The sequence below is a fragment of the Paroedura picta genome, chromosome 1, assembly GCF_049243985.1.
Source record: "Paroedura picta isolate Pp20150507F chromosome 1, Ppicta_v3.0, whole genome shotgun sequence".
Taxonomy (NCBI): domain Eukaryota; kingdom Metazoa; phylum Chordata; class Lepidosauria; order Squamata; family Gekkonidae; genus Paroedura; species Paroedura picta.
This window is the reverse complement of record NC_135369.1, coordinates 73,294,172-73,320,412: the sequence shown is the minus strand read 5'-3', so window position 1 is coordinate 73,320,412 and position 26,241 is coordinate 73,294,172. Positions and strand designations below refer to the sequence as shown.

The 26,241-nt window shown below is 43.5% G+C and overlaps 1 protein-coding gene across 6 annotated transcripts; it reads left to right on the top strand.

Annotated features, from left to right (window-relative positions):
- VEGFA (vascular endothelial growth factor A) lies at positions 1-26,241 on the top strand. Of its 6 annotated transcripts, XM_077342621.1 has the most exons (9): positions 1-1,013; positions 7,516-7,567; positions 14,184-14,380; positions 16,449-16,525; positions 16,963-16,995; positions 19,376-19,447; positions 20,460-20,591; positions 22,435-22,452; positions 23,216-26,241. In XM_077342621.1, the coding sequence occupies exons 1-9, from the start codon at positions 948-950 to the stop codon at positions 23,391-23,393; spliced, it is 825 nt and encodes a 274-aa protein (XP_077198736.1). In that variant the 5' UTR covers positions 1-947; the 3' UTR covers positions 23,394-26,241. The 6 variants fall into 6 exon arrangements, with proteins under 6 accessions (XP_077198736.1, XP_077198754.1, XP_077198761.1 ...); XM_077342639.1 differs by lacking the exon at positions 20,460-20,591; XM_077342646.1 differs by having other exon boundaries at positions 22,435-26,241.

Below are 26,241 nucleotides of genomic sequence, written 5' to 3'. Positions count from 1 at the left end.
GACTGAAAAAGCTTCTCTTGTCGAGGCGAGAGCGGAGCTGGGAGAGAGTCGGGGCTGTGCGTCTATTGCCTGACATTCAAAAGGGAGACAGGCACGCACAGGCAGCAAAGTGTAGGCTCTCCCCAAAGAAAGAAAGAAAGAAAGCAAGAGAGACGGCAAGGGAGTCAGCCGAGGCAGAGAATAGAGCTTCACGGGAAGGAGACGGTTCGGGTTGCGGACTCGCTGTTCTTCCCACTTCCCGGCGTATTAGGAGCTGCCGTTCATTTTTTGCTCATTAATTTATTTTCCCTGCTCTGCTGGGAGATTTCTCTTCCCTCACCTAGCGATTCCCCCCCCCCCCCTTCCAGGGGAAAGCAAAAAGAAGCGGCAAGAAAGCGGCACTCCCCCCTCTGCTTTAGGGGGCCCGTCGCGCACTGGGCTCGGTGAACCTGGACTCAGGAGGGGCTTTCCTGAAGGTAACGAACGGAAAAAAGCCACCTTATACCAGCTTGAAAACTCGTGGCAGGAGCCGAACCCGGCGAAAGAAAGTGAGCGAGCGACCTTGTGGGGGAAAATGCATTGAAACTTTGGGCAAACTTTTTTTTGGGGGGGTGCCTGAGCGGTGAGCGCGCGCGCGCTTGTGGTGTCCTGCCTCTGAGGAGGGTGAAAGAGCTGTTACAATTCAGAGCTTTTCTGGTGCTGGAGATTGTCCCCGGGAAGCGTCAGATCCGAACCGAGCTGGGCCGAGGACGCTGAGAACAGAGAGGTGCCGAGGGGGTGTCTGCGGTTCCAGCGCCTCGGAAGTCGGGCTTATGAACGGGTGAAACCAGAGCCTGAAGTCTCTTCCAGTCCGGAGCCTTCCCGGATCACCCAGGAGGCGCAGCCCCAGGAAAAGGAAGAAGCCGAGCAGAAAGCCAGGAAGAAGCCCCCGGCCGGTTGAAAGTCTCATTTGCCTTTCGCCAGGAATCATGAACTTTCTGCTCGCTTGGCTCCGTTGGGGGTTGGCGGCGCTGCTTTATTTCCACAACGCCAAGGTAAAAGGGGCGGGCGGGTGGATCCGGGGCGGCGGCGGCGGCGGCGGCAGCAGCAGCGGGGAAACCTTCCTTCTGCCCCCGCATGGCCTGTTCGCTCCACGCTGCTCTGAACTTGCCTGGTTGGGGGCAAGGAGATAGCCGATCCACAAGGAAGCCCACACGCATCGTAAAGGGCTTTTGCTACCGGGCAGGTTAGATCCAGGCACGCACAGCTTAGCTGAGTGGCAGTAGGCGTACGGTGTCGCTTTTAGGGCCACCAACAAAAGCCTGTCGCGCCGCTTCACGCCTTGAGAGCAGCGCGGCGTCGAGGTATGCAGGTTAGAATGCGACGTTCACGCCACACTTCCATATGGGGCCTGCACGACTGACGGGGAGAGGCAGGGGGGGAACCCAAACAAAACGGAGTCCTTGAGACAGCTCTGGCTTTCTCGGTTCGTTATTCGGCCGATTCCTGCTCTGTTCCCAACCTTCTGTCTGTGGAGTTTCGTAGGAGTTGGAAACCTGGTTTGAACGCCACACGCAGCCACCGACTCTGCCTCGTCATCGATCGCAGAGCATGTAGGCAGTGCTCTCACGTCTTGCATCAGCCTTTTGCGCTCTCTCTCTCTCTCTCTCTCACACACACACGTTCTCCTTCCTGACATTGCAAAACGGTGCTTTGCCCTATTTGCTTGAATTAGAGGCAGGTTTACTGATCGGAGTTCAAAATTCCTGGTTTGCAAAAGCAAACAGAGATAAAAGACAGCAAAATAAATTCTGTATTTCTTCCAGATTGATTTTCAAAATAAACGACCTTTCAGATTACCATAAACAAGAGTTTCTCCTGTACTCTTTTCCCCACCTACCCTCCCTTAGGCTTCCCTGGTTGAGGGGGCCCACTCTACTCCCTGTGCTGTCTTCTTGCCCTGCTCTTTACCCTTGCTTAGAGCTCAGACTAAGAGAGAGTTGTGTCCAAGTTTGACTTGGGTGACTAGTTGAGGTGGCTCATGTCTGCTCCTAGATGGACATTCCTCGTAATTCAAAGAGGTGTAGAACTGGTTGGCTTTCTAATACCACTTCCTTGGATGGGATTTAGGAAAGTTCATGAAAGTGTGAAACCAGATGCCCACTACAAACTGACCTGCTGCCTATGGTGCTTTGGCATTGACCAAAGATGTGAATGAGAAGCCACTTCAGGCAGATATCTAGTTTAGTTGGGGGCATCACTTGCTTTTTTGCTAACCTGTTAATGCTGCTGCATTCCTTGGAGTGACAGCAGAACATTAGGCTGTGCTTGATGGGTAATATAGTCTGTGTTTCTTTAGCGAGGCTTGCCCTGGGCCAATGTATCAGTCACACATGTGTCTTAAACAGCTCTTAAATACATAAGTTGTGAATCAGGAGTTCTCATGAGATGGGATGCATGTTGCGATGGACTGCACTTTTAAAAGCTGAGATGTGCCATACCAACAGATAAAGGACTGTGAAGGGTTAATTCTTTGCAGAGCCAGAGAGCCTTGAATGACAGGCTGCTCTGAGAAATCTGATTGGCTAGCATCAACTGAGCTGAGAAAATCTTCTGAACTGGGTGCTGTGTAGAATTCAGTCTGATTTCAGCACTTAGCTGAGAAAGTTAAGTACAGGCAGTTTCTGAATTCAGCCTTGACTGAGAGCAGTTTAACACAGACAGGAGAACTGGGGAAAGTTGGCAGGGATTAATGGGTAGTGAGATGGAGACTTCCATTTGGACCAAGGAAAGAGGATCAATCTTATAGAGAACAAAATTCCCTAAACAGTCAAACACGACGTTATTCTGAAGACTGCAGAGATCCCTGATCTGGTTAGAAACTGCCTGTAGGAATCTTAAGTGTCAGTTTAAAATTCAAGACAGGTACTGGTATTTCAAGATCCTTCCTTCAGTTTCCTGGGCTGAGCCAAAAGCCAAAATATCATAGTGTGACAGGGTGGGCCAGAAGGAAAGAAGGAAGAGAAAAGGAAAGAAGATAAGATAAAACTTGGGTGGCTCAGTCAGTAAAGGGAAAGAAAAATGGGGGGAGGGGAATATTGCTTCAGGAGGAAGAAAGTGGAAGAGGAGGTACGTCCTATATGTATAGAAGGATTGGGATGAAAATGAAGGAGAAAGAACCATAAGCATTGAGAAACTCCCATTTCTCCTGGAGAGATTGGGCAGAGTTGCTGACCTATTAGAGTCATATATAGGTGTTAGAGCACCTCTGTTTTGGGAATATTATCCAGCAGTCTGAATAGGATTGTCAACTGTCTGCTGGGACAACACTATTTAGTAAATTTATATTAATTGACTCAGTGGCACAGATACCATAACATATCTAGCTATGGGTAATTGGAGAGAAAGTGAGATTAGGAGGCAAAACCAGAAGGCATACACATAAATGCATTGGGCTTCTTTAAATGAGTGTAGAGGGGAGGTGTACTGAAGATACAATTACTAATCACGGAGGCTGTTAGTCTTCTGAGTGAGGCTGGGTCACAGGGGAAACTCTGAGTCAGTGACCTGGCATAGGACGCACAGGTGCTGGTTTCCCCTGGGGGGGGGGAGAGCAGTGTGTGGCTGGCCGCAACAATAGTGCCTGTCATCCTCTCCCCAATGATTAGCAACTTCTGAAAACGCTGCTTGTAGACCCCCTCTGCACAGTGGATGGTGGTAACATAAAGCATCCAGAATTGTAACCTGGCAAGGCTGGTCTTTTCCCACCGTGTTGCCAAGACTTAGCAGCATTTGGGTATAGGGCCAAACACTTTGGAGAGGTTAACAGTGCCCTTAGGTTTTTTAATTTAAAAAACAAAACAAAACCTAAAGTGGTTGCTGGTTGTTTGCTTTGATTGTAAATCTGGGTAGTGCATTTGAAGTTAGGTGTAATGATGGAGCTCTGACCGAGGATGTATTTCCAGTGGAATCAGGCAAAGATCAAACACTGAAGGAGCGGGAGAGGGAGGGAACAAGAGTGTGTGACTACATTGCTAATGATCTTGCAGCCACTAGCCTTTTACTGTTGATCAGGCCACACAGGGGAGGGCACTTACCTCACAGCTCTGTATGCTAAATTGATGGAGCACAATGAGTTGCCTTCCACCAGGGCAGAAAAGTAACCTTGTCCAGCAAAATTGTTTGGTTTTCCAGTGCTCCTCCAATGCTATTTCTGAATAGTTCAGACTTTTCTTTCCCCCGTTCGGGCCACGTCAAAATCCTTTTGGCTGTTTGGTGGATTACTGACCTTTCTCCCAAGTAGGTACAATGGGAAAAGGTTGCCGCAAAGCCTCTTTCTTAAGTAGAAACCTCTGATAAGACTTCTTTAGTCCTAAAATGGAAGGAGGGGCTTTAACTCTTGTCTCAGGAGCCCTCCCAAAGTGGCTGGTTTGCTGGTTCCAGTCCTAAACAGTTACAAAGCTCTTTTAATGAGCCTGCAGAGATTAGGGGGAGGGGAAAAAAGAGGGGGGTTGATGGTGTGAAGGACTGGGGTGTGTATGTTTGGGGGAAACTACCAGATTAACCTTTTCCTTGCTTCAGCTAGGAACTGGGCACCTTATAGTGGAGCAGGAGGCAGAGTGTGGTCTGATTCAAACATCCAGTCTTAGCAATTTGTAGCTGATTCAGAGCCTAAAGGACGCTTTCTTTCTACTCTCCTAGATGCCAGTTCTTCTTCTTCTTTTTTGTCCTGTCAGTATGTCATAGGAAAATATTGAATCCCGTGGAAAGATACCAGAAACAGTGCATAAATCCCACAGCCAGGAGAGGAAGAGGCTGTGTGTCCTTCAAAAGGGCACTGGGCCTTTTTGTCTCCTGGAAAGAAATGTTGCTTAACTGTCCTGTGACAGAAAGTAGCTCCATGTAAATGGGGACAAATTTCCTCTTTCTGAGCACTGCTGCTTTGGTTAAGGAAGAATTGTCAGTGCTGGCAACAAGAAAAGGCTCTACATAATTCAGCAGCGTAGATGAGAGAAGTACCTTTATTTCAGGATGGTTTCAAGGTGACACTGCTATATAATTAGCTCTGAGAAACTTTCTAGATCCAGAGGCAGATGGCATGAGCATTACCATGAAAATACTTTATCTATGGGTAATATCATTATTTTATGAACTCTAGACATCGCTGTCCTGTTTTAGAGAATGTGCTTGAATGTAATACTTCCACTAATCCATAATCTTTAATCTAGCCTTGACATGTTTTTAAAAAATACCACGTTAGATTCTTGTTTGTTGTCTGAAATAATTTGTAGTGGGACATTTAGGTAGCTGTGAAACTAGGGGGGTTTACAGGATGAAATATTACAAAGCTATAATACAGCTGGTCTTTTTACTTAAAAACTTAGACCAATGTCAGAGGAAACTTGGAGGTTAAGGAAAGTTGCACATGTAAGTTCAGAGGTAATTTTAGATGTAGTTTGTAGTTGACCAGATTACCCAAAGGGAGCTTTAGAGTATAGAAAGAAATACATGAGAGCTTACTGTCTAGATAGCGCCTAAAATGTACATGTGTGTTCAGTATACACTTGCTGAAGGTGTGGTAGTCCTCATGACTCTTAAACTGGAGCAGATCCCAGGACAACTTGCCACTTGATGCTTGCTCATAAAGGCTACGTGCATTATGTGGTGCTAGCGAGGTGGGTGGACACCTGCTTTACAGGGAGCTGTGGCAACTTGCCACCTCAGTAGAGAGCTGAGTCTCTTAGACACAGCCAGGACTTTCTGTGTGCATGTTGTGGCTGCCTCCTGGTCCTTGGCCCTGTTTCTGAGATCCAGTGAGCCTTCTGTCTGCCCCATGGTGTTTGTGCTATTGCTGTGACCTTCCTGCTAGTGGGGAGAGACACTGTTACTAGTGTGAAAAGTAATGCTGTAGTCCACCAGCTACCAAGCTCTCTGACTAAAGGGGCCAGCCTTTGTCCAGAACCAGACGATTCTCCTCAGCTATCTGGTGGTTAAAATCTCTTAGGCTGCTTCCATTTTACAGAAGTCAATGGGAAGTGAGCAAACTAACTTGAGCAGGGTTGAGGGGCTAGCATCCGGTGCTTTTTAACTTTACCACATAGCTTTACCACATAGCAAATACTTGTAGCCCACTGTTTGCATCTCAGGATCCAAGGTGGATAGATGGGGAGATTCTTTTCCTTCCCAAGTGTACCTTTCTGTTCTCTCTTATGGACAACTGTTTGCAAGATAATACACTCTTATTCTGTGCATTTATGAAGGGGGAAGGTATGTAGAACGTACAGCTGTACTTCCCAGCTTTGGTCATCTTCCCCACTGTTTCAACCAAGTCCCTCCCTTTTATCTTCACAACAAGGCGAGAAAGACACACACAGAGACAGGGACAGACTATGCCAGATCACCCAGCAAACCTCCATGGCTGAATGGAATTCTTCTGGAAAAATCCAAATCATTTGAGCAACATCCCAGGAATTCCAGTGTTCAAGCACCTCAATAAAGAGCTGGATTTTAAGTGTCACTTTTAAACAGTAGTCTGATAGCAAGATACAAAATACCTGTCAGGTAGCTAGTGCTCCTGTCGACTCTGAGCTGCTAGATCATTTTGAGAGGAAGGAGTGGAAGGTGATGGGAAATACTTAGAGGGCAGCTGAAGAGTGACGTGGAAGGCAACTCTACGACTTTTTCCTTTAAAAGTAGAGGATGTAGCACTTATGTTTAGTGATGACGATGCAGCATAGATACCTTCTTGGTACTGGGGAGAAGGTCTTTTTTCTTGCCTACTCCAGGTGACTAGATCTCCCTCTAATTTCGTATGAAACAACATTACTTCGTAGTTGGTTGAATGGCTTTGCTGGCTCTTTCCGCTTTGCTAGAGCACTCTGATGGATGAGGCCCCCCTGATTGAAATGTCTTTTGATATGTTGCCTTGGACTAGGGGCATGTACAGATCTCATGGCACATTTGTCATGTCAGTGTTAGAAGGTCATCAGTGTTTTCTGCTCTGCCAGCCCTCTCTCAAGTTCAAATTTGCTCTCTGGGTTTTGACCTTAATTTGAAATACCTTTGAGCAGCTAGTCTCTGATCTCTATTAAAGTGACAAGGTAAAATTTTCCTGTGAAATCTTTTCTAATTCCCTAGCAGGTGAGTTGGCGCTGCTTTTTTATGGAGCCTGCCACTGGTCCCCTTCCTTTCTCCTCTTGCTGTTTCGGCCCAGGCCATGGTGGTATGTTAATGTTCGTATGCCCTGAAGAAAAGAGAGAGAAAAAAGCTACTATGCCTGTGGTACTGTAGCAAGCAGAGAAATATATTCCACAACTGGAAAAATTCACACACAACTCCACAGTTCACACAGTGGTACTTTCCAAAATGATAAATTGGAGAAGTCAGAGGTTCTTCCGTAAATGATCCAGTGGATCGAAATAAGTTAGGGGAGTATGATTGTAATGTTCTAGCAATGTGAATGGTTTATTTTGCCTCATTGTTGATTCCCGGGAAACAACACAAATTGGAGACAGGACAATGACTTTGTTATGACTTAATATTTTCTGGTCTTTGCAGTTATCGCAGGCTGCGCCTACCCAGGGGGATGGGAAGAAGCATCACAGTGAAGGTAAGTGGCTCATCTTCCTTCTGTTGTAAGAAGTGGGAAGGTGAATATTGGATCATGGCCGAGGGTGAGGAGGGTTGGGAGACATTGTTGGGGAGGAGCCTGACTAATGCTGCCACCTCCTGGAAAGTAGATGTAAATTGTGTAGAGTCGTATGCCTCTATCTAGTAGCTAGCATTCCAAATTTATTTCTAGTTGCCATTAATGGCATGTGATGTCCTGTTACTGGATGTGAAGTTCCCACCTCTTCCTGCTGCAGCCACTTGTGGGCTCCCCAATTTTGATTTGGAGCTGGGGGGGGAGCAGGATGTGCACGAACAGTGTCTTCAGGGAGGTGGGAATTGGTGGAAATTGCTACCCTCCATTAAAAAAAACAGAAATATTGTTCTATTTGAAGAATGGTATGGTTGGATACATGCCAATATATATTATTACATGGAGGTGATAGGGAAATAAGAAAGGAAGGGCTAGCTGCCAGATTTTAGTCTTGAAAATATTTTTTTCAATTAAGCGAAATATTTTTTCATTAAGAAGCAATACAAATTAACCCCAATTTTTTTTTGGGGGGGGGGCACAGTGCTTAAGCCCTCTCAGAATTCTTATCATGTGGCACTTTACAGAATGAATGCATTTTATTTGGGGGTTATTTAAAAATTAAGCCTAAAGCAAAGGGCTTTGCCATGATTTCAGAAGGTAGGTTTGCCTGTTCTAATCGGTGTACCTCTTCTTCCTGTTGGCATGCCTTTGCCTTGGGTTGTATGCATAGACAGGGAATATGCTGAAGATCATGTCCCCAAATAAGGGGATCTCTTTTCCAGGCAAATACTTCTGTGTTGCTAATAGCTGCCAGGTCCATTGTACAGTAATTCCATTTTTCTTACCATCCTACATGTCATAGTTCACACTCCAGATTGGTTAACTAAAGGTGAATTGAAGCACCTTAACGCTTCTGATGCTTGAACTGTAGGTGACATTTTGGCATGCAGGAATCAGGATGTGATGAAGGTGCTAATTTGGACTGGGAGTTGTGTGCACCTTTTCTTGCATATTGGACTTCCAGCAATAGTTTAGACTGATAGGCTTAACTACTGTTCGTGAGCATTTGAATACTGCATGGAATTTCAGATTTAAATATTGAGCCTCCTTGAGAGGAAAGGTGGTTACACCTCCCTCTGTCATAAATAATGTCCTGAAATTTTTAACTTTGCATGAGCAGGCAAAGCCAAGGAAAGGATGAGTGATGTCAGAAGTAGGAAGGGGTGGTATGAGAGAGAGATGGAGTGTTTCAGTGAATAGCGTTTCCTTTGGCATAAGACGGCCTCCTGAAAGCAGCTTACTCTCCTGAGGACCTCTGTGCTATACTTCATCAGAATATACATATGCCTTGGGCTTTTCTCTGGCAAACTTTGAACCTTTAGGCTGTGCAGTCTCCACCTACATCTGAGCATTCTAGGTTGTGACTTGTTTTCCAGCTTCATGATGTGGTAATTGGCTGTCACAGTGCTTATGTCTTGTGTCACCTGCTTAGTCAGGGATGCCACACACAAACGCACACACACAAGGGTGGCACTCACTGCTGTTCTTGCTACAGGGCAGCAGGGGGCTGTAGAAGTGCAGCTAGGGATTGAATGCCTCTTATCAAGCCACATAGACTTCAATTTCAGTATGCTTTGTTGGCTTGGCATGCTAGAACTGTGTTGCTGGAGGCTTACAAGAGAGCAAGTTTGCAATAACACATCCATGTTATGTTGTCCCTAATTCCTTTTTCTGACACAACTACTACATGCTTGCTGCCATGAGTATTACTTTTTCCTTTAAAAACATGTTATGGCACTCAATGGAAAGAGAATGAGCATCTTGAAAACATGTACATTGAAATTCAAAAGCACTGTTAATTCTAGAGAGCAAAAAGCATGTTTTTTAAAAGCCTCTGATTTAAAACTTTTTAAGCAATGATGCTGCTGCATAAAATATACCTTTCAATATCTTGGAGCTAGTTACTTATCTAGACCTCTAGGTGAGCATGGGTTTAAGCACAACTGTCCCCAAATCCGCCTCAGGAAACTGGCCATGGAACCATATATACCTGCTAGCCATGAAAACGCTTGCTCTAAGGCAGAGTAGTGGCCTGTAAGTTACAGCTTTATCTTCTTGCAACTGCTCAGGAAATGCATTGTTCACAGATTTTGGTAATCTTTAACCAGAATTCAAATTTAAATTAGGCTAGCTTCCAGAATCATGCTTGTTCTAGCAATGCTGGTTTTGCTGGACAATTCCAGTCTGTGGCATTTTGTGAAACTGACATGAGGTTTGGCACCAAAGAATAAAGGAACCCCATCAGTTGCGTTGTGATGGAACAGCACAGAATGAACTAGTTCTAAATTCTCCTGTGTCCTCTTTTGTGAATGTTTAGGGGCTTCATAAAGGACTGTAGATTATTCACAAGGATCAGTGCTTTTTCTTTATATATGTGAGGTAGAGGAAGTATTTTTTCTGTGAAACAATGTTTTTAATTGCTTGTTGTGTGCCGAAAATCATGTGGGATGACAGCCTGAGTGGTAGGTAATCTGGAGTTAAAAATGTAGTTAATTGGCTATTCTAAGAATTGATTAGATTGAGCTACTTGAAGAGGGTAGATGCCTTGGGCCGAATTATTGGTCACTTGCCAACTCTGTACTGTGATACGTGTTTATGGGCATTACTGAGTCTGACTTAGGCTCATGTATTTGGTAATGCTCTAGAAAAGGAGCTAACGCAGCACAATGGCTAAGAAAATGAAGATTTAAAGATTGCTGGAGCTTTCCTCTGTAATGGGGGAAAGGAGCAAAGCTGCTTGCTGCAAAGAACACTAGTTAGTGTGAATGTGCCATAGTGGGACTGATATTGCAGTCGCACTGGAAGCCATGATGGGTTCTTTGCTGTTTGATGCTAGGGAAGGTGTGAATAATCAGCAGTGAATAATCAGCAGTACTTGACTGGCTGTATGCCTGCATGCTTCCTATTGAATTGTTTAATTTTCCAGTTTATAGATGGCTGTGTGCTAAGTTCACTCTGAAGGGGAATGAGGAGGAGGAGGTGCTACAGATCACTCAAAGGCTAGGGCAGGCTGATATTAAACTTTGTGTGTGTGGGGGGGGGGTATGGACTGTCCTTTCTAGATGAGGATTAAAAGTTGTTACTCCCAGCCTCTCCTTGTGCCAGGTTTTCCTTCCTTGAGCAGCTCTGGTTTTTTAAAAAGGTCTGTATGCCATAGTCATACATATGCCAGGCAGAGACTCCTCCTATTCGTACCTGATGCCAGAAGCACTGTGGCACTGTTGGCTCTACATGACCAAGAATTAACTTTCAACAATTAATCAAGAGCCCTGAGCTCAAAGCCTTATAGCTGTTGGACAGTCCCGTTCTCCCCCCCCCCCCCCAGGCACAGCAACCTTTATGCCAGGTTGTCACAGGTTCAGGCCTCTTCAGAAACGCTTACTGGTAATTGTTTTTTTCCATGATGCAAGCAGTTTGTGCTTATCGAGCTGGGTTATCAACCTTGCTAGCGAAGGACTGTGCATATACTAGAGACATATGATCTAAAGGCAACAAAGCTCTGGTCAGACACTTTATGTGGATCGTGTGAGTCATGGTGGAAGCTTCTTTTTACAACATGCTGGAGATGCTTCTTGTGTGTTGAAAGTATGCAGAGAAGTCTTGGAAGGAGGACACTTTGTGCTTGAATTTTGCCATCTCTTCCACACTGTTTTGTAGTTTCTCCATCTGTTGATTGAAGATTGTGAGTAACCTTCAGTGCTGGTTGGGGGTACACTGAAATACTTGTATGGCAATCTGTTCAGGCCATAGCATTTGAGTTTTGATCTTTGCATATTGTAATATAGGGAGGTACACTAGGAAAAAATTAAGTACTGTTTGATTTGGACCTAATAGTTCAGGTATACCAAAATCACTCAAATAATGTTCATAGAATCATTGGAAGGGGTCATACAGGCCATCTAGTCCAACCCCCTGCTCAACGCAGGATCAGCCCTAAGCATCCTAAAGCATCCAAGAAAAGTGTGTATCCAACCTTATCAGTATAGGGATTCGGATTCAGGTGAATTTAAGTACAACTGAATTCATTTAGTCACAGCCTGATAAACAGCTGTTTGGAGGATTGAAATGCCTCCAACCTCAGCACATAGCCTGACAAACTGCTGGGGGGGGGAGCACAATTTATGGAAGGCACTTAAAAAGACATGGGATAATTTAAATGACTCCCCCGTCCCCATGCAGAGCCCAACAAATAGCTGAGGGGTCTTTAAATGTCTCCCCAGCAGACCCCTCTGAAGCTGTGGAAAGTGGGCTTTCCATAGCTTGAGAGGGGTCTGCTGAGGAGACTTTTAAAGACCCCACCAAACAGCTGCTCCTCAGGCTATCCCCAGCAGACACCATCTGAGGCTGTGCAAAGCCTGTTCTTTACAGCTTCAGAGTAGGGTTGTGTGCTTTGGCCTAGAAGTGGCCAGTAGCTCCTGACGCAACCAGCGCCGCTCCGCAGGGGGGGGGGAGGAAGGCGCTGGTGTCGGAGCACTGTCGGAGCACACGCTCCGCACCTGCATGTGTGTGCCCGCCAGCGTGCTGACACCTCCCCCCAACCATGGCGCAGCGCTGGCTGTGTCGGGCATCGAAGCACCCAACCCTACTTCAGAGAGGTCTTCTGGGAAGATATTTGAAGACCTTATGAAACAGCTGATCTAAAGGATCAGCTGTTTGGTATGGTCTTTCTTAATCAGCCAAATCAGCTGGTTGATACAGGCTTCTCTGATTTGCCTCATTCAAACTAATGGGATGTGCAGTTCAGCTCAGATAAGCCTGAAAATTGTCCAGATCAGCATTGATTTGAGTATTTTGGGGCATATCCAAGCCAAATTGCACACCCATCATGTACTGATAATATGGGTTCCCCTACAATTGGCATAACCGAACATTTCCCAGGCAATGGAAAGCATTAATCATTTTGTAGGTGACAAGGTTCTATGCAAAAAGTTCAGAGCCTTGCCTAAAAATATGGAAGGTACCAGAAACACAGGGCAAAAATAACATGAAGGAAGAGAGGCAAAAGGGCATGCCTGTTGCTACTGCTCACTCAGAGGCTTAATACACTTGTTCTTAATATAACATGCAGAGGTAGACTTTGGAGGGTGGATTGGCAGCTGTTTTTTGCTCCAGGGGTTCATCATGATGTGCGCTGAATTGAAAAGCCAGGTGAGAGCATGATGGAAGGCATTACGTTGAAGGAAGGGCATGTTCTTAGTGCTATTTATCTCTTTAATTTTGCATTGGTTTAGATGGGTGATGCACAGATACGTAAAGTCACACGGCGCTGTAAACAGCAGCACAGACTTGCTAGTGTTGCCAGTCTGTTCTCCCAGTGTCAAAGCACTGTGCTATGAGTACTTTAGAAGCTCTGATATTCACTCCACCAAAATTTTCCCTAGGATGTCTTGTTAGTCCAAGTCCAAGGAGTAGTTGCAAGAAGAAATCATCCATAAAATCTTTGAACATGGTCTGTGGGAGTAGAATTGGGTTATATGAGCTCGGGTATTTGGCTGAATGGTTGTAGTTTGGTAAACTGGTTTCTGAACTGGAGACTTCAGGGGCTTCATTTCACTTCCACTATCTTCATAGGAACACTTAGTGCCTGCTCTGCAACTAGAGATATAAAGACCAGGGAAACAACCATAGAATTTTTCTGATGGGAAAACTGGGAAATCTTGGAGTATAGACATTCCTGTAGATTTTTTTTCCATTAGTAATGAGTGAAATGCTTTTTGGTGGTGATGGAAAGTGCTGTGAAATTGCAGGCTACTTATGGGGACCCTGTAGGGTTTTCAAGGTGAGAGATGTTCAGAGGTGGTTTGCCATTGCCTTCCTCTGCGCTGTGATCCTGGACTTCCTTGGTCTCCCATCCAAACACTGGCCAGGCCCAACCCTGCTTATATTCCAAGATAGTATGAGAATGGGCTAGCCTGGGGCACCCAGGTCAGGGCTTTTAAAGGTGTGTCATAAAATGCAACTTTATGTACAATAACTACATTGTAAAATTATGGATTTGATGTTAAGAGTACAATAACTTTAGGGGGATAGGAAGATATTACATCTGTTTACATTAATCCCTCATATGTTTTTTTGAAAACATCAGAAGTGGTCTCCCCATCCCCCATGGCTTCAATACTCCTGGAAGTTTTACATCTCTATCTGTAGCTGCTTTGACTTCTGAGGTTTGCTATTCACTTTGGATTCTGTCTTGCAGATTCATACAGAATCTAGCTGGTTAATATTCAGGTACACTGAGCCTTATGTGATTCAGCCTTTTCTTTTCTACCTCACCCCCCCCCCCATTTGGGCTTTAAGTGCCTTTTAACTGTGCTGATGCATTTATTGACAATCTGTTTGGATGAGCCTGGGAGATAATAATGAGGTATGCAGGTAGAAGGACCTTTAAGTGCAGCGTCAATAGCCTTCATGCTTACGGGTCTGGTTTCTACGCTACCTTGAAATGGTTTAAAAGTGATGATGCTGGAGTTCACAGGAGAACACAAGTTATTAATTTGTATCCTCCCCTTGACTTATTTTGCAGTTATCCAATTTCTGGATGTCTACAATCGCAGTATGTGCAGATCAATTGAGACCATGGTGGATATTTTCCAGGAATACCCTGATGAGGTGGAGTACATCTTCATGCCATCCTGTGTACCTCTGCTGAGATGTGCGGGGTGCTGTAATGATGAGGCACTGGAGTGTGTGGCCTTAGAAGTGCACAATGTCACCATGGAGGTAAAGCTATGGCTGTGGCACAGTGCCAAGAAGCTATATTTTTTTTTCTTTGGAAATAGCTGAATGGAGATCAGGATTATTTGGGGTGGGGTGTGGAGGGACATGAAAGTCTTCAGGAAAGAAATTTTAGTGGCCTACTGAATGACTACCCTGTCCTGAAGATAAGAATGGGATATGACCATCTTCATTATCTTCTGGTGTTACCAGTGTCACTCATTGTGATCTCATATAGGAATTAGTGCTGGGAAAGCAGAAAGGAGTGTGTCTTGCTCTGTACTGCTGCTGGGAATCTTACTTTTGAAAAAAAAAATCACTGCAGGAGGCTGTACTGTTTCCAGCCTTTCTGTGGAGAGAACTAGCACTTTGTGCGCTCATTCTGAATTGGCTGACTAGCTGGTTTAGAAGCATGAAGTGTTGTGTTGCAGTTGGCTGCTGGTTATTCCTCCCACCTGAGAGCTGGCAACTGCCCAGAGGACCTGCCAGTGACTTTTTGTTTTTTTTTTTGTGACATTAGGAGGAGTGGGGTGTGATTGCATTTTAATGCTGGTTGTCTCCAGCTTCTGTGTTAAGATGACAGAACTGTTCTGTCCCACCAGACCATTCCTGACCTAAAATTTTGTTTTGGAGTATCTGTTTCCCACAAGTTCACCTATTAGTTACAGGCCGAGATAATGTTGTGCAGGTTCTCATGTGGTCTTCTGGTGTTCTGTCTGATGAGTTGTGAATTGGGAAACTTCCACAGTGCTATCCCTTCATTGTTACTCTTGTTTGAGTTTCTGCACCTCCCAACACAATTTTCTGATGCAGCAGACTGTAGTATGTGAGAGAAAGCCTTATGTGGGATGACAGTCTCATGATCATGTCAGACTTGACTGGCCAAGCTACAGTTCTTGACTCCTTGGGTACAGTGGCACTGCAGGGGTAGGAAGAGTAGCAAAGCAGGGTTGAGTGGCTGAACTTCCTCTCTTGATTTAGAATTTAGTCATCCAGAAAGCCATTGGGTGAAAATAATAGCTAGGACCAAGCAAACTGAGGACTCTCCCTTTCCATGCACAGCATTGCCAGAGCTCTTCCGCTCAACTAACATGTCTGCTCTTCTTCCTTAGCTTTGGAAAAGATTCTTAATCCTGACCTATACCAAGACTGCTCTTCCATGCCAGAAATAACTGTTGGCACCCTGTCCAGTTTTACAGACGTCTCCATCCCATTTCATTTCCAGGCCTGTCAAACTTTGTGCCCACAAGTGGCCACACTGATTCCAGGGAACCAGTTTTACTAACAACCATGGTGCAGCCTGGCACTACTGTTACCCATCAATTTTGCTGTGTCATATTAGTATGGTGTTTCACATAATAAAGAAATAGATCCCTGAGCAGAAGAGTTTCTAGTTTGAGGCTGCTGTTCACAAAACATTTAACATGAGAGCACTTTCATTTAGGCCCCTTTATTCCTATTGGCTCATTGCAGGTAGCATGGCTTTAGCACTGGATATGCTGGTGATGCATGGCTTGTGCCTGCTTTGCCACTGATGTCCATCCCCCCTCCTTTGGTGTTGATATATATGTTAGCAAAAATCCACTCTTCTGGTTTTGTTGTGAACTGTAAAGAGAAACTGAAAAAGTATAATCCCTGTCACATATCATTGAATATGTTAAGATGAATCCTCCACTGGAATTAGTGCCACCAGTGCATTTCCAATCTCTTGTATGGGACAGTAGGTGCCTTCATAGCTTAACTGTGAATCAAATGACTGGGAAAAGAGAGCAGGGAATCTACACTGTGTACATATATGAACTATAAATGTGTGGCCTGTTGGTGAATAGATTGTACTTAAGTTGCATTGCAGAACTGAAGCTTCTGGGCTGGATAATATTAAGTTTTGCTAATTAATATTTTTGTACTTGTTGCTCTTGTGTTTTTTAAAGTCTAAACCAAATGCTGGCAGGGGGTCATGGGAATTGTAGTCCATGGACATCTGGAGGACCACAGGTTGACTACCCCTGGTCTAAACTACACTGCTGTATGCATGATTTACAATATTATTTTTTCTGTCTTTTTTAAACTTTAGATTATGAGAATTAAACCACTTGTGAGTCAGCACATAAACCTGATGAGCTTCCAACACCGCAGTAAATGTGGCTGTAGGTAAGGATGAAGATTTTTCCCAGCTGTTCTTAGAACCTGCTTGTCTTACTGGTAACTGTGACTCTATGCATATAGTGCTGATTTAAAAAAAATCCTGATGGCCTTGGTATAAAGGGGTGGTACAAACCTGTCTAAAGGAGAGAATTATGTCAAGAGCAATCAGATTTTGATAGAATGGCTGGGGAATGTTTGAGCTATTGGCTGTGATAACTAGATGATCCAGCTTGAGAATCCATAAAATGCAATAGCACACAGCTAGCTGGAAAATGCTCTGGTGAACCAGGAAGGCAAAGTAGCTAAGCAAAGATTCTGTTTACTGTTGTCTAGAAGGGTGTGTGTATGGGGGTGGGGGAAAGTAATCTGGTGAAGGGTGGTTTAGGGTTGCATGTTCACATTGATAGCACTCTCCTGATCTTGCTTTTTCCCCCCTCTTATAGACCAAAGAAAGAAACTAGAACTAAACTAGAAAAGTAAGTGACTTGGTTTATTTTTTCCCTTTGCTGCCGGTGATTCCCCCTTCCCTGTTTTTTAAAAAGTCAGTTGGCCATCTTAAGAGCTATTCCTCAACACACACACTTACTGTGTTCCTGCCCATCACTGCATTGCATTTACTTGCTGATAGAAACTTGCAAGGAAATAGCAGAATTCCAGCCCTCCTCCTCTCCCTTTCCTGGGGATGAATTCTAGGTGAAAGTTTCCATTCATATGCAATCATGGCTCCAAACACTGGACACCAAAGCCATTCTTCTTTTTGCTGCTTGTATGAACATTTGCTGACTTACTCACAACAGGTTGCCTGGGATTCCAACACTAAGACTAACCATGTGAGCTTTGCTCAGAGAACAGGAGCTCTGCCAGCCATGGGTAAAAGCTGAAAGCAGATGCCTGATTAGGGCATGGGCAGTGATCTGTATGTGAATGAACTTAGCATATCAGCTGTGGAGAGTAGATAAAGGCGTCAGGTTAATCTAAACAGAAGGTGGGTTACCTTGTGGGAAGGAGGCTGAAAGGAAAATCTGTTTTCAGCTTTGGGTGGATGAAGGCAAACTTGAAAGGAAAAAAAATAGAATCCTTCCATCTGCAGGACTATACCAAAGATGAGCAAATCATCTTTCCAGGCTTAAAAACACAACTTTACATCTTCACCTCCACCACATTTGTGGGACACCATGTTCTGTAATTTGGTATAGAAGCCAGGAGAACTGAAGAAGAGAGACCAGCCCCCTCCCAACAAAACCCTGTCATCTTCCAGTGTTAAACCCCCACCCCCATTCATTTGGTGTAGCCATTAAGGAGGTAACCTTGAGAAGCTTGGCTTGTTCTCTCTAGAGTGTGTGTGTTTGTTGTTTGACTGATGGGCTTAATGGTTCAAAGGTGTGTGAATATTTGGGCCAAATGAACACTGTTGCTAATGGGGTGTAGCCAAAGCCCCTTCTTCTGTTTGCTGTAATTTATGCTCTTCATCTTTGGCTGAATTTCAGGTGGCTTTGCATTGCCCTGTGAATCTTGCAAATACATGTGGCATGCCAGTTTGGGTTGTGCTGCAAATTCTTCTGGTGCTTGATGCCTTTTTGTCTGCCTCTGGTTATGTGTTTCCTTAGTGGAAGTTGTGGAACAATTCTCTAAAGTAACTATGGCTTCCTCTGCCTCTTTCCCATCGTAACCCTTGCTGTGTTCTTGGGATGCTTACTCTGCTCGGTTAGAAAAACTAATGCTGACAAGCAGGCTTCCAGATGGCCTTGGAAACATCCTGTCTGGTGCTATTGGGAGCTGCCTTATTACAGTACCGCTCCTCCTCCCCTCAGGGTGGAAAGAGACCGAACTGGGAGCGGAGCCCCCTTGAAATACTGTTGCCACAAGAGTTCCATTGCCTTTTGCTTGGTGTTCATTTTCTGCTTTGGTCCTCTGCCAGCATAGGATCCAAGATAGCATTCATGAGGGTATTGGGTTGAGGTTAATCATCCTTGTCCACACATCAGATGTGACACACAATCCTTCAGGGGAAGAAAAATGAAAAAATTAGTAAACATTGTGGGTGTCTTTGAAGTGGGAAAAGTACCCACAAACTGATTTCACTGGCACATTAATGGGCGTTTGTCTCCTCAGGAGTTACAACCTAGGCTTTTCTTTTTTCCCTGGGATCTCATCATGCAGAAATCTGTCATTTGGCAAGTCTGTATTTCCTCATGGGATTGGAGTGGTTACAGACTGGGTGATGAATTACTGGCATTACACTCTGTCTTCTTACATCGTTCACCTGCTGAATTACTTCAGTCTGTGCTCATCCCAACTAGCAAGAGGGTGCCTATGCTGGCTTTCTTGTGAAGGATGGAGCCAGTGTGTTTGGTTAGGAGGGATAATAATAGTTTGATCTTCAGATTGAAGCCCATGAGGCTAAGAGTAAGTCTGCTGTCTGTACTCCTCCATATGCTTCTCCTGTTGCTCTTTGTTGGCAGCTGAACTGTGCCTGCTTCCAGATTGCCACCGTGGTATTCTGGGTCTTCAAAACAGCCCATTGGTGCCATGATCTCCAAGAGCAGAGGTTCTGCTTGGTTTTACTGGCTTACCTGCAGTCTCTCTGTCCTGCATCTGGGTGTTGGCAACTTCTAGATCTCTTATTGTCAAGCCCATGATCTTTAAAGGGAGAAGCTGCAGTGCAGTGTCATTTTTTGGCTTTGCAAACAATCATATGAGCAAGCTGGTGTACAAGGAGTGGCAATGAGTACATCAGCCAAAAGACTCTCCAGCCACCTATTCTTTATGTGCTTCTCCTTCTCTCAAGGGCACATGGCTGTATCTTTCCCTTCTGCGCTCTTCTTTCTGCTTTGTTTTGTTTTGTTTTTCTTCCAGAAAATCAAAGCGAGGAAGGGGGAAGGGTCAAAAGAGAAAGCGCAAGAGAGGCCGGTATAAACCACAAAACTTGTACGTTTGCATCATGTGCTTATAGAACTCTGCGCTTTCCCCATTTCTTCCCACTCACTTCCAATCAAAACATTTGTTTGCAATACACTTAGAAGAAAATTTAATCCACTGCTATCAATCATTCATGTGGTATTTCACTGGTGGTGGGAACATAGGCTTGACACATGGGAAGTAAAGCCATAAAATAATAGTGATCTTAAAAAAAATCTTGCTTGGGAAATTATTTTTCTTCAAGGTATAACACAGAGAGGCAGGCAGGCTTATTTGCTGTTGCATCTTGTGGTGCACGTGTGATTCCCCCCTCCCACCTTTCCTTTGCTTTCTGATAAAACAAATCCGTATTAAGGAGGCTGGCTTTTGGGGCCTGCTGTCAGCTGTTTGTGGATGTGTGTGCGTTGTGTGTGCTTGTGTGTGGATCAGAAGGTAACATAAGGAGCTAGAGTACCCTGGGAAATGTGTGAGGACCTCATTGAACTCTGGTGGTTTTTCTTTCCTCCTTTCTCTGCTGTCCCAGTAATTCACAAAATCCTGCATTGCCAGTAACCTTAAGTAGCAGGCTAGGAACAGGAGAGGGGTTTGAAGAGCATCTGTTTTGAAAAGCAATCATCCTGGGCTGGATTCAGGAGCTTGTGTGACCCTTTGTACTGGTGGTATACCATCTAACACTGGCAGCAGTTTCTTTCTAAGAATGTGCCCTGGAAATTTAACATTATGGCTGTTGACTTGTATTTCTCTAATAATATAATGAGGATCTTGCAACTTCTTCTGCTAAATAGGCTAATGCAGGACTTGTGGATTATGTAGTTACAGAAAGCCTATTTTCTGTCTTACTATTGCAAGTAAGTGTTGGAACACCTTTGGGAGTGTCCACCAACCAGCAGTGTTTTGAATTAGCAATGCTGGGTGTCTGTGGGGTGGGCCAAGGGTTGTTTCAATGTTTAGGGTGTTGCATGTGTAATTTCTTCCCGCTAAAGCGCTGTAGCTTAGACCTCTTTCCTTTTGCCTTTTGCAGTCACTGTGAGCCTTGCTCAGAAAGGAGAAAGCACTTGTTTGTACAAGATCCCCAGACCTGTAAATGTTCCTGCAAATTCACAGACTCACGTTGCAAGTCGAAGCAGCTTGAGTTAAACGAGCGCACTTGCAGGTTTGTGTCCGGAGAATGAAAGAAAAAAACACACACACAATATGCACAGACTGAAAGAGAGAGCAAGAGGGCTTGCTTTTTGCTAGCTTCTGTTGCCAGTGTTCCGTGACCTCCTTCTGTCTGCTTGACAAAGATGGGGGGCAGAAGGAATAGGGTAGCACTGACTGTCTAAAGTGGTGAGCTTCTTGTATGTTTTATAGTTGGACTGGGATGATCACAGTTAGCATGGTGTTAATGTAGCTGTACTCCTTGGGGAACAGGATTGGTCCTTCCCTGCTGCTAGGAAAAATATTTTATATACAAACCCAACAGTTGTTTTAGTTGTGCAAATATGTGCATTCTGTTTACATAGAGATCAGAATCCTGTTATCCCCTGCCTTCTGTTTTGAGGTTCCAGGACAAAAGGGTAACTCAATTGTACTAGACTACTCTCACCCCCCTACAATTCTCTGGAGGGTTCTTAGTAGAAGGAGCCTGCTTAGGACATGGCCATGACACCTAAGCATGCTCTCTTGCTCTCTGTCTTTTAGCATAGATTGTGTGACCAGCCCCTTTCCCAATTTTCAATGCAGTTGGTAGAGTGAAATGCATTGTCCTAATTTTGTATTAATTCAAGATGTAGAAAATCTTATTTGTAACATGGCCACAAACGTTGGCCTACCATTCACAAAGACTTTCATGTTTTCTGCCACTGAGCCATCATACGTATTAATGATGTTTGTAGACAAGGCTAGGTGTTAAAAATCCATTAATCTACAGGGTCCCAGTGCAATAAAGTGTGCTCACATCTGTTCAGCCTGATGATGCTAGGCATTTTCCTGCCACCGCCCAGGAAACCCAGTTTCCTGCCACTGGAAGAGCTTGGGAAACTGTTCTGTGTGCTGAGGAATCTTGTGTGTATGGTTGTAACCTGAGTGTGAATGCTTGATGCTGCAGAAAGAAGAGATCCAGCTCTTCTTAAATTACAGTTCACCCTGCAGAAGTAGTCCCTGGAGTGAAACCAAACAGCTCCCTGTCCTTGACCTTTAGAGTTCTGTTAAACTAGCTCAGAAAGCATAAGGCTTAGAAGTATTCCAAGGATAACTAGAAATTCTCTAGGTCTGAGAACTTAATTCTGGTGACAGTATCTCCATTGATAAGTTGATCTTGGGGGAGAATTCGGGAGGAGTGTATGTTGTGGGTTGGTAAATTCAAAGCTGTTTCAGAATTGAAAAGGCACTTTGAATGAACTTTATCCCTGTCACTCCTATGAAGTTATGAAATGTGGATTTTAAATGGGCACAGCCAATTCTCCTTTCTCCTGCTCCTGCCACAAACTGTTGCTGCTGTGTTCAAGCACTAATTTCTGCCTCCTGGCAATCACTGGAATGACAAACTTTTCCTTTTTTATTTTCTCTGCTTGCATGAGACACTCATGGCTTTGTTTGGCTGCACCTCAACACAATCAAAAAGAGCGAATGAGACTGGGCACTGAAAGGTGTGTACATGTTTCTGTGCATGTGTCAAGTTCGGGTGTGAAAGAATGTGGAATGATGGCTTTAAAGGCAAAGTAATGGTTTCATGACTGTTTTCCAAATCTCGCAGGAAGCCTGAGGGAAATGAGGATGTATTCTCTTCTTGCTGAGACTAATCTTAGTCACTCCTTCGCCCATTTTTGTATGAACTGTGTGGAAAATCACAATTGTCTAATTCAGGTTGACTGGTCTTGACATTCTTTTTAAATATGCTGTCAGCCTTTAATTTTTTTTTTTACCAGTTGGTGCCCTCAGAGAATACTGCACCCAATTTTATTGCAGAAAAACCTAACCTCTCTTTTCCTTCCCTTTCCCCTTTTCTATAACAGATGTGAAAAACCAAGACGGTGAGCAGCAGAGAAGAAAGGGGCAGGGGGAGGGTGGACAACCTTGGTTCTGGAGCCTGATTTCTCACCTGGTCAAAAACACTAATCCAAATGGACACTAAAATGAAGGATCAGTAGAGCACAGCACTTTTGAGTACAGATGATGGACTCAGGAAAGAACATTCCCTGAAGACTCGCACAGAATTCACCTTTTGGTTTTGAACTAGTTTGATAAACAGACTTTCTCATGCTGCTAAATAGAGCCAGGGAGACTAGAATGATATATGTTTTGGGACGCTCATATTTACATGAATAATATATGTGTGTGTGTATATATAGATATGCATATATATTCTGACTCTTTTAAATCCTTGCTAACATTATTGGTGTCTTCACTGGATATACTCAACTGCTGTGGACACAAGTGGGCTACTTGGGGCATAAGAGCAACTATGATTGAACTTCAGCCAAAGTGATGCATGTATTCTTCATCCCTTGCTGATTGTTCGAGAGCATACTGCTCCACCAATGTTATCCCCTGCAATTCTGTAGAGAGAGGCATTTGTACCAGAGAGAGGAGGAAGCAGGGGATTCCAAAGATGGCACCTTGGAATGTTATGGGTCAAAGGTCAAGGAAATGACTCAAGAAGCTGGGACTGAGGACTCCACCAGTTTGCCTCCCCCTTAAATTCTTTGCCCTTATTTGTATCACGATAGCCTGCTTTGCTGGGACATGAGAAACTGGTGTATGTTTTTTGTTTTATTTTAAATTGACTTGCTGCAGGAACTCTGCCGTGGATATAAATTTTGGCCTTAATGATGGGAAGTGGCTGATGCAAGAACTTTTCAGCTCGAGAAAACATCACTGGAATCTGGAATCTTCCACCCCTGATGGCTACTTATACAAAGGATATATGGCTGGAAGTACATGGAAGCAAGAATGGGGACCGGTGCATAGATAGGCAATAGAACAGCACTGTCTGAAACCGTCATGCACAGAGCTGCCACAGAAGAGCATCCCAGATGCTTATGGAACATCTCCTGAAAGGGATATTAATCTAAAGTATATATGTATAGTGTGGCGGGTGTGAATGAGTGTCTTGTGTGTGGGGTGTATATATACACAACTATAGAGGCAATTTCTTTGCACCTATAATGAGTTTAAAATTGGGTACTGATGTTTTGGGCCTACTCACTATCTCTAGATGAGAGCTTACTTCTGATGTTGTAAATTCATTGATATTCTTGAGTCATTGTAACCTGTGAATGTATTGAAAGGACATGATTTACTAGAGTTATTTATCTATTTCTATAAAATATTTCCGCACTACAACTGCGGATTAGTGTTGTGTGTTCTGCCAAGAGCTCTGAAGATTTCGTCTTCAACAGATGCCTATTGAATGAGATCTATGAAACATAGATTTGACAGGCAACAACTCTCAATTTTTGCTCTCTGTTAAGTTTAGTCTTTTAGAGACATCATCAGTCTGTAGTGAGTAAGCTCTCATCTGGACAGGCTCTCTACATATGGGAAACTCATTTTGGAGACTTAGGAAATAAACAGTTTTGAACATGTGCTATGTGGAATTTTTAGGCCTTAGTAAAAGTTTTCCTGGTGGGTTGAATAATCAGTGGTGTAAAGTTTTGGAGATTTCATTTTGTAAATGTAATGCAACCACCCCAGTCATTCTTGAGAGCTGCTTCTGCACTAAAAGATTTAGCACGTCAGTGTTTGGAGCTGCTTTAAGACTTATAGAGTTTCTGTCTTAATAGTGTTTTAAGGCTTTCCAGGGCATGACAGTATCACCCAATTCCCTTTAGACTAAAATCCAGTTCCTGATTTGCAAAATCAGACCCCATCTATTAACCACAATGAAATGTATCCCTGTTTGTGTGTAGCCTTTAATCCTAAGGACCACATCCATAACTGCTCCAGCAAATCTGTCTGTATTTAGCCCTCAAGACTGCGTAAAAAGCCTTGGAACACTAAAACTAGCAAAAGAACCATTTTGACATTGGGGCTAGCCTAGTAGCCACTTTGGAATGTGTCATTTAGCATAAGTGCTCTTGTGGGATTCTCAGTGCCTTGCAAGGTAAAGCACTTGTAGTACTCCAAACCACTAGACACACAAATTCCTAGAAGGGGGATGGTGGGCTATATCCCACAAGTGCCTGAATCTTGCTTGCAGGATGGGCTTTTTTTGTTTTTTACTTTGCCATCAAATGAGTGGTTATAATGGGACCTTTCTGATTGTTTGGCAAGCACAGCCTTATAGTCTGTGAGCAGAATCTACTTATAACTTTTGAGTATATGTAGTTTTAGCTTAAATATATTTGGGGAGCTGTGTTCTTGGACAACAGCCCTGAGTTTTGGGTTATCCTACAAGGGCAGATTTTCTGTTTACTGTTGGATTGTACCTGATATCTGAGGTTGAAGGGCAAGTCCACAGTGTGCACATGTAGATATATATGCAGTACATATATTTAAGGCTAGAACTGGTGTTACTCAGTTCTTATGCATGTGAAATATATATACTGACATACAAAATGCACTCACATAGACACAAGTAACATTTTTATGTGTCTTTAGAGACCCCCAAACCTAGGATGCATGAGCAACAATAGGCTGAGTGCATGCACATACTCATTTGATTGTCAAAATATGGTCCATGAAGTTAACTTTGAAAATACTGAACATCTAGCTCTCCCCCCGCCCTCACTACGGGAAGGAGGATAACCCTAGATTCTGCTCCCACATTATCACAAAAATTATTAGTGCTGTCCAGGCTGATGAAGTGTTTATCTGTTCAGCACTGCATGCACTTCTAAAGCTAGTGTATACAGCAGTGTTGAATTTGGCAGTCCACTGCCAACCCCTTTTGTACGCATGAAAGTTAGCTTCCCTTTTCTCTCATTGGATCTGAGCATGTCTTTAGTTTAGGATTTGGCTTTTTAAAACCAGCTTTACTTGGTCTTATGTCAGAATGCTGGTGAATTCTTGACTGTTTCCTGACTAGCAAAATACCAGCTTAAAATCAATTTGTGACATGATGAACCACTATGAATTCCCCTTTCAAGCTAGTGGCAAATGTTGTGTGTATTGTGAATGTGTGGGTGAGTGTGTATGTGCAACTGAAATGTGTATATATTCCTGCTGTGAGAGGTGACAGTGTTCTATATACTTGTTTAATATCCCTTTTTTAAAATTAGAAATTAAAAATAATTTAATTAAAAGTAGGGATTTTTCAGTATTCTTTGTTAATATTTAATTTCACTATTTATAAGTCATACCTCTTTTTTGTACTTGTTATGTATAAAATTTTAACTTTCCTGTTCCATCCCATCTCTCCCCAATTGTTGGCAGAGTCAGTAGCATGTTATGATCAGTTATTTAATATCTAACACCCCCCTGACACATTCCTTTTGAGACAAGAGTTAGGTATACATCTACATACTATATATATATTTGGCTATATGTATATGTATATATAAATATATATATTTATGTATATGTGTGATTTGGATTAAATACACTACAATTTTTATATATGTAAAAACCAAGGAATATAGAAAATTTTACACCCTGAATCTTTTTTAAAATTTTAATATTATCGTTTTATTTATTGGTGCTACTGTATATCTGTAATAATTGCGGGGAAAAAAGATATTAACATCACATTGTGTCTAGTGGATTTTTTCAAGATATTCCGTAGTACATATTTATTTTTAAACAAAAAATAACAAATATATCTTTAAAAAACAACACTATGACCGACGAAACTTCTTTTGTATTAAAGAATTTAATTCTGA

What these genes read in the sequence shown, in the direction of transcription:
- VEGFA (XM_077342621.1), top strand. Translation starts at nt 948, where the DNA reads ATGAACTTTCTGCTCGCTTGGCTCCGTTGGGGGTTGGCGGCGCTGCTT. An exon ending in TGCACAATGTCACCATGGAG is followed by an intron (nt 14,381 to 16,448) that starts GTAAAGCTATGG and finishes TTTAAACTTTAG; the next exon opens with ATTATGAGAATTAAACCACT. An exon ending in CGCAGTAAATGTGGCTGTAG is followed by an intron (nt 16,526 to 16,962) that starts GTAAGGATGAAG and finishes CCCCTCTTATAG; the next exon opens with ACCAAAGAAAGAAACTAGAA.